Below are 10,904 nucleotides of genomic sequence, written 5' to 3'. Positions count from 1 at the left end.
AATGCTACTTGGCACATTGTTGGGTAGTGGAGCCTTTTCCATTGGTAGCATGGTACATTTCAAAGGGTGTTGCGGCACTAAGTGTCAATTCTATTGGCCACAAGGCCAAATGGATGGACACATCGCCCTTTCGAATGAGCGCCAAGCCAAGAACGTTGAAAAAAGTCCCCACTGAATAGAAAAAAGGTGTAGTATAATAGTAGTGAATTGTTTTTACTCCGGAAAATTGCTAAAAAAGTATTTTTCCCATACCTTGGGCTTCAGGGCTATTAAAGTGATGATGAATGAGCATGTATCTGTACGATTGCACGCACACACATGAGAGTGCTCTAGGTTTTGAGTATTGCAAACTGAATGCATTGGCCCTTCAAGAATAAACCAGAGAGCTCTATTAGACGACGTGCACCCGCTGGATGAGGTTGTTGTTGTACGTGACAACGTCCAGAGCACTTTCAAAGCTCACGCTGCTCCCAATCCACGTTGTCTTGGAATCCCCCTGCATGTCCCAGATCTTCCACAGCAGCCCTTTCTTGAGCCCGTCGGGGGTGAACCGAGGAAAGTAGTTGAAATGCGATTGCGTCCACAGCGCGACGTCAGTCATGCCGGCGAGGGCGAGGTCGTTCATCAGCAAGTCCCGGGCGTCCCCTCGATTCACGTTTTGGAGGGGGCGGTCGTAGAACTGGTACGCCACGCGCACCTGACGCCCGAGGATGAGATCCCCCCAGTTGGACGCATTCGCTTTGGTGGCCAGTGTCAGCTTCGAGTTGCGCAGCGAACTCAACCGGCCGTCGTTGTTCATGCGGTTGAGCCAAACATGCGCCGCTGTCTCCACGGGGCATGGCTTGGACTCGTAAAGGGTCGTGATAAACGTCGACGCCGTGTAGGTTCCCACGAACACGTCGCGCTCGGCGGGTGTCAAGTCGTCCACTACATTCACAAACTGGCTCAAATCCACGGCCATGACCACGTGATCGCACTCGATGGTTTCCGAACGGCCGTATCGGTTGATGTACGTGACCGACGGCGACTCGTCATCGTCGTCGTCGTCATCGAAGTCGTCATCGTCGTCATCATCGTCATCGTCATCGTCGTTGGACTCGATCCCCCGCGACACCTCGGTGACTCGGGCGTTCAGGATGACTTGGACTGCGTCACTGTGTGCATAGGCCATCGCCCGCCACAAGCTCTGGAAACCCTTTCGCAACGAGTACGCACACGGTTGCGACGACACTTGGGACCGGAGGATTTTGGCCACTGCCGTCGGATGCGACCACCAGAGAAAGTAGAACGCTGGGATGGTTTCGAGGACGCCATACCCCTGTTGCTGCTGGGAAAACTTGAACATCCCAATCAACGCCGTGAGGTTGTGCTTCTTGAGAAAGTCCATGGCGGTCATGTCGATGGCGCTCCAGTCCTTGGGCTGGGGAGGCAACCCGTACGCGTACGACCCAAAGATGCTGCGGTGCAGACGGATGTAGCGCATGGCTTGGTCGAGGAATACACTCTGCAAGTTGCTTTTGGTGGCGTTGGACTGCACGGCGGGTGGCGCGTTTTCTTCAATCGAATGCAGCAAGAATGTGGGGAAGTCCATCGATACCGACGCGTCGCTGTCCCTCACCCCAATGACGTCGCCCATCGTTGCCATGTAGCCAGGCTGCTCGAACGCAAACACGAACTTGGAGTTCTTCGGGTCGTACTCTTGGACGAGATCAAACACGGGCGTGTACGAGTCGAGGGCAAACACAGTGCCCATCTCTTGGGGGTTGCCCCAGGCATCGATTCGGGTTTGAGATTTGCCCCCCACATCGCCAGTCGCTTCGAGAACGGTGATCTTGGTAAGTCCTTTCTTGGCCAAGAGGGACGCGTAGTGGATGCCGGCGGGCCCGCCTCCGACGATCACCACTCGGTCGGTCCGGCGAAGCGTGATGTTGGGCGCAGAGTGGGCCAACAAGGGCAGCAGCGCCAACGCCGTGAGCGCAAGGCGTAACATTGTAGTATTTTCACTGGGGAAAATGAATTGTGAAAACTTTGTGGGCTGGGGATGCCGCCACTGGGGCTATAGTGCGACACAACCCACACTCTATTTTTTCTCATGGGATACGAAACATATGATCGATTACAGAAGTCGGCACATTGCACCACTCGGAAACAACATTCGACGAAGGTTGTAAGTGTGACTGATCCGTGCAAATCGTTGCCTCGTGCATTTTACATCAACTTGTAGTATACTATGGATAACAATACCAGTGATAGTCTGATGTCTCCAAGCACGAAATAAGTAAGACGCCGTTGAACGAGCGGGTGCTGAAACCATCCCCCCATTACGCTAACGTTAATCACAACGAAAAGCACGATGTACTACAGCTGTAGTACATGTACCCGACTACTACATGTACCTGACTAAGACTTTTACTAGTCAAACTCACTGTACGCGGTGATTTACCGTAGTACCAAGCGCCATAGAAAATGGACCACCATGCGTTAGGGTATCGACACCGTTACACATTATTTTCCCCATCATAACGTTAACATTGGGGTTTCGTTTAGCCATCCATTGGCCTGTACGACCCATCACATCATGCGTACTAGTAGCCCTATGGCGAAGCCCCGCGACGGGTTAAGCATTCGAGCGGATTAAGTGTCCTAGCGAGCTTTGTGCTGACGACTAACTGTAATCCCCATTAACAGTTACTACTATGTACTGTAGTGGGTATCGAAAATCGAATTGTTCTTTGGACGTTACATCGCCCAGCTGGCGGCCTATCATTGCTATCATGCCAAGTCGTTATCCGTATTATTATATCCGGATGCTTCGGATGGTAGTGAGTGGCAATATTTTGATGATGACGGGAAAGCGGCGGCGACGGCCCACGTCGAACACCGTTCCTCCGCATGTGGAGCGTTTGTACTACCTCATGGCTAGCCTGGCAGATTCGGAGCGCATTTCAGAGTTGAGTCGAATGGAGGACATTTGTCGCATGGACGCGGAGACGACGGCGTTGGAGAAGCAACTGATGGACCTCAAGGAACAGCTCCGACGGGTGGACGAAGCACATGCGTTGAAGACAAAGAAGTTCCGCGAGCTCAAGAAGCGCATGCTGCATGCGTCTGTGCACTTGTCGTGTCCTCGGGACATCCCGGCGAACGTGCCCAACGACATCGAGGACCAAGCCGAGTTTGAAGAAACATTGCTGGACTGGGTGGTCGACCAGAGCTTTGAGCTCGATCGCAAAGTGGCCGTGGACGAGATTGCCGCGGTGGTCATCAAGTTGGGGTTTCAATGCCACGATCAATGCTCCATGCAGGACCTCATCGACAAGACCGAGCTGTGGGTTCAATCGAGTTTGCAGTTTGATCACAAGTGAGTACTAGTACTAGTAGTTAGTAGTAGTAGTCGGCTGCGGCTACTACGTTGTAGCCGCAGCCGATAAAACTCCTCCCTACCAGTATACATACATCCTCCTTGAACCAGTCATAGCAACACCGTTTCGTCACCATGCAACGTCAAACCATCGATCGACACCATATAAATATACTTCATGGATGCGCTAGCTACGTACTACTAGTACATACTAGTACTCCATGGCTCAGCCGCACAAGCCATTCTCGACGCCGTCAAGAAAACCATGGAGAAACTTCTCTGTCACAGCCGTGTAGTTGATCACGTCAGCCACGTTCATCGTGTCCAAGGGCGTCTCCGTGAGTCCCGTCAGCACTTCCGTGTTGGCTTCGAGATTGGCCTGCAAAAACTCAAATAGCGCTTTCTCCTTGGCGTGGAACCCGTGCTCGTCCATGTAATACCCAAACGCGTACGTGTACTTGAGTGTCCGGCGGCACTCGATGAGCAGCTCCAGCGCTTTCTGCACGTTCTGAAAGTCCACGACCATCATGTCCGTGAGCTGGTCCACTTGCGCCTTGGCGTCGTCGCGCACGCGGATGCAGATGGCTTCGCTCTTTTGATGGTTCAGAAACCGCTCGTTGTAATGGAGGTACCGACCCAACTCGGTGCGCGCCGTCTTGACGGTGGCAGGCTCGTCCTTGTAGCTATTGCATGAGTACGCGTCGCCGCCGTGCGCCTTCCACGGACCCATGCACACCCAGCAAAAGTGGTGATGACACGACTTGCACGTCATGTGGTTGCACCCCTGGTTCTTCTCGATGCGCACGCTGCACTTGGGGTTCGGGCACTGCTTTGTGTGGGCTACTACCCACCGCGCGTTCTCCGACTCGCCCGCGCACTTCTCCGTCCACGCGCGCAATAAACCGCAGTGCACACCAGGGTGCGCCTCTTGGCCGCAGCGCAGACACAGCTGGAACCCACACGCACACGAGGCAAAGCACTCGCCGCCATCGCCGCGGATCGCATTCCCGCAATTGGGCGACGGACACCATGTGATCGACCCGTTTTGGTCTACGAACGACCGCAAATGCCACTTTGTGTACTGCTCGAGGCTCGGTCCCTCCAAAACGGCGCGAAACATAGTGTCCGGTACAGCTTCGTCGCACTTGTACGCCAAGCACGTCGTGAGGAGGCAGCACGGACCTTCCTCGACCTTCGCCTGCAAGTACCCCGCCCAGCAGTCGGCGCAGTACCCATGACCGCATCCCATGATCGCCACATTTGTACAGTTGACAGTGTCACCGCAGACACCACAGTCGAGATCGTTCTTCGCCCCCAACTGCAACTTGTCCACCAACGCGACCCCTTGCTTCTGCAAGAAGGCGAGAGGAGATTCCGCAGCGTAGTATCGATCTTGAACGATGTCCTTGCTCCATCCGTTTCGACGCAACAACAGAATCGCCACGTCCTTGGACACCTGCAGCATGTCGGAGGTCTCAGCAATCGTGTGGGTCTGCTGCGCTTGGAGCACGCCGAGGTCCACGACTTGGTACTCATGATGCGTGGCTTTCTCCACTAAGCTCATACCATCCTCGATGACCTCATCCCCGTCCGACATGTACGAGTACTCTTCGTCGTCGCCGTTGTCGTAGTCGGACATTTTTCTCCAAATTCGCAAATGAGACTTTGGAACGGGACGACAAAAACGACCAACACTCTCTAATTCCTTCGTCAACTTTTGAAAAAACACCGACATTAACCATTCTACTACGTAATTAGTATGTAGTATACCTAGTATTTGAGAAAAAAACGAAAAAGGGTAAAACGATGATGCAAACACTGTAAAGCGGTATATTATTGTGGGTTCTACTCGAAATTTCCATGCTCGATTGGTTGACACCAACCTCGGTGATCTAGTGCTGTGTAAACAGATGCGACTTCCAACCAGACGCATTGGTCTTCCCCGGGCATATTGTCAAGTCGATTTGAAATTGGAGTGGGGTGCTCAATTAGCACCAAATCGACAGACAAACAATGGACCAATCAAAACCCACAACACTAATCAAGTGGCCAATCATTTTCACTCTTCGACAAAAGGATAATAACGGTACCATGTTTTTCAAATAGATACTATCGTCATGGCTGCCGGTGGCATGACCCCAAAGGTATCCTGCGGAAGTGGGATCGATTTCACTGTTCCTCGTGGTAGAGTTGATGAGAACACGCCCACTAATGGCGGCTCCGACCAACCTCGGCCAGGGTGCGAGTAGGATATCCAATCATTTTAACCAACTTGGATAGCACAAATACCCAAAATACGACCAAAACATGACTCGCCATCGTAACTTTGAAAAAGTGATTTCAAAGTTCGACGCAAACGATTCTCATTGGCTCCATTCGTTTTTGATGAATTCGCTATAAACTTCCAAAATTCTCCTGGTTTGTCGAATAAATATTGAGTTATGCCGGAGTTCTGATTGGTTGAATATACTTGTCCTTTCTGGAAGAGCCAATCAAATCCACTCAAAAATGGATTAGCCAATAGCGTCGATTCGTGATTCGATTCGGCGGCGAGATTCGATTCAACGAGGTCTGGAAATTCTTATCGAATCCACAATACTTAGAGTTCATTTTTCATCAACACCAACACGAATTTCGACATGTTCTACGAACTGCAATAATTCCCCTCTTTAAGAAAAACTATTAACGTTATAATAGCAATTTGGAACCAGGGTCCCAAAAAGTGTCACGGAAACGTACCCATACGTATACCGTTATATATTGGTACACTTGAGTACTGTAACTAAGTTTTTCATGAAAATGTTGTGGATATGCCACGCAAAGTAGTGACACTAACTAGTGAACACCACAGTGGTCAAATGCCCATCATACATGTAACGGTCGACACGGAAGACCCGCGATCACCCGTCCAAATTTTATAGTTAGAACAACAGAATAGTAGGAGCTTCATAGAGGATTAACATGTAATAAATGAGTTCTCAATTACACGATTAGCCACTAGCCTGTGTCTGTAGCTAATAGGTTATGAGCCCAAACGAAAACATCACGCACGTCAACTCCAGCGGCTCCAACTACCGCGAGTGGTCGAACTCTGTGACTGAGAAACTCAATCAAAAACGACTGGGCAAATACCTCAAGGATCCCTTGGAGCCAGACCGCTCCACGTACGCCCACGGCTTCGCCGAGGAAGACGACCTAGTGGCACGGTCATACATAAAACTAACTATTCACCAGGACCAACTCAAGTACGTCAGCAAGACGCAGACGACATACGATACCTGGCAGGCGCTCGAGGAGATCCACGAAAGAGCCTCCGCAACTGACCTACTCACACTGATGACGGAGATAAGCAACCTACGCTGGACAAGTGACAAAGCCTTTGATGACTTCACGGATAAGTACTGCGAGCTCGCCCGCAAGCTCGAAACTGCCGGTGACTTGATCCCAGAGTCCGCCTATGCCACGAAACTCTTGGTACTGATGCCCGAGCAATTCCACAACACAGTGCTGCACATCAACCGCAACCACTCGACCCAGCCCAAGTACAAGACCCTACCTGAAGTTATTACCGAGCTGTGAGCCGACCACGAACTCCAACTCTTGCGAGCGGCAGCCGGCCAAGCACCTCGGACCAACGATGTGGCGTTCTAGGCAACTGAAGAAAACACCTGTTTCTACTGCACGAAGCCAGGTCATGTTGCACGTCACTGCCGCCGCAAGACTGACTGCACGAAGCCAGGTCATGTTGCACGTCACTGCCGCCGCAAGAGGCGATATGGAACGTGGAATCTACCGTAAGAACATCAACGAGGACGGTCGACAACCTTCAAATGGCTACCCACGCGACGGATGGAACCATAACCAGCGCGGGGGTCGAGTGGGTCGCGGCGGACGCGGCAGGGGCAACAACCGACAAGATCACACCAACAATGCCGCAGAAGACATCTTCTTCCTAAATAAAGAAATAGGATGTGAAGTCAAGATTGACATGCTGAACTTAAACGAAGACACCAATCACGATGGAGAAGAACAGATGACCATCATCGAAGGAGAGTCACAGTTCAATTCAAGGGCAAAATGTGCTCGATCAAGGTCGGCGACCGTGTCTCAGCCGAGGCCAAGTTGAGCGATCGCCGAATGTACCAGCTCAAAGGCAAGATCGAAGCAGCACCCCACGACATCGCATGCCTCGCCACTTTGGACACCCATCCATCGCCTCGACGAAGGAGATCATCGCTGCCACCAAGGACGGCCCTAAGCAAGCGATGGAACCTTAAAAATGCATCGACTGTACGCGAGGGAAGATGATTCACGTATCACCCCCGAAGGTGGGCACGCGCACCTGGAAGGTCGGTAAATGCATCCACTCCGACCTGTGGGGGCCGACTCGGGTGCCAACATCAAACGGCAAATGATACTTCGTGGCCTTCACAGACCACGCGAGTGGGCACATCACCATCGATTTCCTGAAGACCAAGGATGAGACACTAGAAGCGTTCAATAGATTCGAGAAAGAGTTCCAACGTACCACCGGTGTATCCATAATGGTGTTCCGGAGCGATGGTGGCGCCGAATTCAAAGCAATGACGAAGCACCTCGCAGCCCAAGGCATCAAGCACGAGACCAGTACCGCCGACCACCAATGGCAGAACGGTAAGGCGGAGCGGACCAATCGCACCGTCGTCACGATGGCCCGGACCTTATTGATCCACTGATCCAGAGCCGTCTGCCCGACATATGCTGGGCAGAAGCAGTCGACACGGCTACGTACCTTCGAAACCGCCCACCCAACGTCAACACCCACGGCAAAACACCACACGAACTCATCCACGGCCAGATCCTGACGATCAAGCACCTACGCGTCTTTGGTTGCGTCTGCTTCCGCCGGAACAAGGAGTCTAACAAGCTTCACAGCCGAGCCAACAAGTGCGTCTTCCTGGGGTACAGCATAACTCAGAAAGCATACAAGCTGTACGACCTCGAAGACAAGAAGTGCACTTTCTCAGTCGACGTCGCGTTCCAAGAAGATACCTTCATGATCGCACCTCGCGACCACGACGAAGACGACAACGTCCAACGGAGCCGCAAGGACGCCGCCATGGAACAAGCGACGCCCACGACACCGAACCCGCGTCAAGCCCCAGTGACCGTCATACCAGGCACGACACCCAACCTACGAGTCCACCGAACAAGATCGACAACGAGGCGCCCAGCTGCATCGACGACCAACGCATACCAAGACATGATGCGAGGGGCCGGGACGCCACCACTGCGTATTGAAGACACTGGTCCAAGTCCCGCACAAACCCGCAGTACCATGCTGGTACCAGAATCACCCCGATCACATCATTCACCGGTCAAGGAAACCAGCTGGGTGAGCATACCGTATAGTGTATATGTATTGCGACAGGTGATATTTCACAACCCGCCGACACTCGTTCTCAAAAGTTTGTTAATCCATTGCGTCGTACTAATTTGAAGTATATTCAACATGTTCACAAGTAAATATCAGTTATTACAAGAAAAATATCAGTTATTACAGGAGTCGCAATGGATTAATCTGTCGCAATACATATACACTATACGGTACCCAAGTTCAAGGTTCAACCCAACACAGCCCAACGCCCAATCACACGCCAGCACGTTGGCATCGTAAGTAGGGGCCACGCCAGATCATCAAGCAAACACTCGAGCGCTGACGTTACGCCGCAATGCCCGCATCACCGGCCTCGAAGCCATCGTTGGGCAAGCGACAGCGAACGCCGTGGCGAGACAGCGCACAGCCGCCAGATCCACGATCGTGAACCTGCATCGCACCGAACGCCTACCATCCGCGTTGGAAAATCAACTCGTTGAACCAAGGCAACAAGAGTTCCGACGAGTTGCGGACATCCACACTCATCTGCCAAATGCGCGACCGTCACAACCGGAATATACTCACGTCCAGGCACCAACCAAGACTCGACGGAACAACGAACACGGTACGGCCACCCAGGAGCAGGAGCCAGATGAACCCAGCGAAGAAAGCAACCTGGCAGATATCGACGATCCAGAACCGACCAACTTATGGGAGGCCATGAAGACCGACGAGTCCGACGAATGGTTGGTGGCTTGCAAGGTCGAAATGAACCTCATCGGCATGGAATGCTTCGAGCCAGCCATGACCCCCAGTGACCGCCAAGCGTTGAAGACGAAGTGGGTCTTCAAGCTCAAGGAAGTCGGGCCACCGAGTTCAAGTACAAGGCTAGGCTCGTTGTCCAAGGTTTCCGCCAGCGCCCGGGCATTGACGTACTCCACCGTGGCCACCTTCGACGCCGTGCGCCTCGTCCTCGCCTGGGCTACACGACACGACCTCAAGATCCACCATGGAGACGCGACCAACGCGTACATCCACGCTGGCTTGGACGACAAGATCCAGATTTACGTGAAGCAGCCCGATGGATTCGACGACGGCACCCCTCAAGACCTCCTCCTCAGCAAGGCACTCTACGGACTCAAGCAGAGTGGGCTTACGTGGTACGTGCACTTGACGGACCTACTCATCAAGATCAGGTTCGACCTTACTCTGTCTGAACATCCTCACACGCAACTTCGACGGCAAGACCCAGATCGTCACAATCTATGTCGACGACATCCTCGTGTGCGCCAAGACAAGCCAAGAGATACAAGACATATTCGAGTCCCTCGGCGAAGCCATCGAGATCAATGGCACCACGACACTCTCTCAAGACTCGTACATTGACAAGGTGGCGCAAAGATTCAAACTCAGGGCCCCCCATGCCAGTCGGCACTGATCTTGACCAAGATGCGACCCCACTGCCCAGCAACAAAGAGTATCAAGCACTCGTATTGCTCAACCAAGACACGGCCAGATAGCTCAACCAAGACACGGCCAGATGTCGGCAAGCTCACCCGCTATACCTCCACCCCAGCCCAAATGCATCTCAACGCCGCGCGTCGAATCGTTGCCTATCTGTCCAGTACACGCCATGTCAAGATATACTACTTATAAGCCAGCTTCCAAGATCAAGGTACCATCAACAACTTACTCGGCATGGGAGGCTGTTGTGTATATGCCATGCAAAGTAGTGACACTAACTAGTGACCACCAGAATAGTAGAAGCTTCATAGAGGATTAACATGTAATAAATCAGTTCTCAACTACACGATTTGCCACTAACCTGTGCATGTACAGTGGGTGTGAAAAGTTTAAGTCCATCTGATATATATTTCAGTATATTAATTTTCGAATGAAGTATTTACATTTGTATGAAACGAATGAGTGCATTTGATAGGTGTAGTTTCAACCAATCAAGTGCGATCTTCAAGCCAGCGTTCTGGTGAGCCAATAAGAAAGTAGACAAGACGAGAAAAAGTACCACTGTCAAAAAGTTTAAGTCCGACATCAATGAAACGAAAAAAGTGAATGTATTTCAAACTTTAATACTTCGTATGACCACCTTTGGCTGCAATAACCATGGCCATTCTACTTGGCATCGATTGAATCAACTTTTGGATGTATTCCAATGGAATTTCATCCCAC

General features: G+C 51.9%; 4 protein-coding genes across 4 annotated transcripts; 1 reads left to right on the top strand and 3 right to left on the bottom strand.

The window, feature by feature from the left end:
• Window positions 1-391: 391 nt before the first annotated feature.
• H257_06755 (hypothetical protein) lies at window positions 392-1,990 on the bottom strand (the record flags this gene model as incomplete). The annotated part of the gene is made up of 1 exon (XM_009832106.1): window positions 392-1,990. One exon carries the CDS (start codon window positions 1,988-1,990, stop codon window positions 392-394), a length of 1,599 nt encoding a protein of 532 aa, XP_009830408.1.
• A 724-nt stretch (window positions 1,991-2,714) lies between these two features.
• On the bottom strand, window positions 2,715-3,476 carry H257_06754 (hypothetical protein). The gene has a single exon (XM_009832105.1). The coding sequence runs from the start codon at window positions 3,263-3,265 to the stop codon at window positions 2,909-2,911; it is 357 nt and encodes a 118-aa protein (XP_009830407.1). The 5' UTR covers window positions 3,266-3,476; the 3' UTR covers window positions 2,715-2,908.
• H257_06753 (hypothetical protein) lies at window positions 3,422-5,011 on the bottom strand. The gene has a single exon (XM_009832104.1). The coding sequence runs from the start codon at window positions 4,998-5,000 to the stop codon at window positions 3,588-3,590; it is 1,413 nt and encodes a 470-aa protein (XP_009830406.1). The 5' UTR covers window positions 5,001-5,011; the 3' UTR covers window positions 3,422-3,587.
• A 1,374-nt stretch (window positions 5,012-6,385) lies between these two features.
• On the top strand, window positions 6,386-7,317 carry H257_06752 (hypothetical protein; the record flags this gene model as incomplete). The annotated part of the gene is made up of 3 exons (XM_009832103.1): window positions 6,386-6,922; window positions 7,013-7,155; window positions 7,227-7,317. The coding sequence occupies 3 exons, from the start codon at window positions 6,386-6,388 to the stop codon at window positions 7,315-7,317; spliced, it is 771 nt and encodes a 256-aa protein (XP_009830405.1).
• Between the last annotated feature and the right edge of the window lie 3,587 nt (window positions 7,318-10,904).

This window comes from Aphanomyces astaci, assembly GCF_000520075.1.
Source record: "Aphanomyces astaci strain APO3 unplaced genomic scaffold supercont1.13, whole genome shotgun sequence".
Lineage (NCBI taxonomy): Eukaryota > Oomycota > Saprolegniomycetes > Saprolegniales > Verrucalvaceae > Aphanomyces > Aphanomyces astaci.
This window is presented reverse-complemented; position numbering and strand designations above follow the sequence as displayed.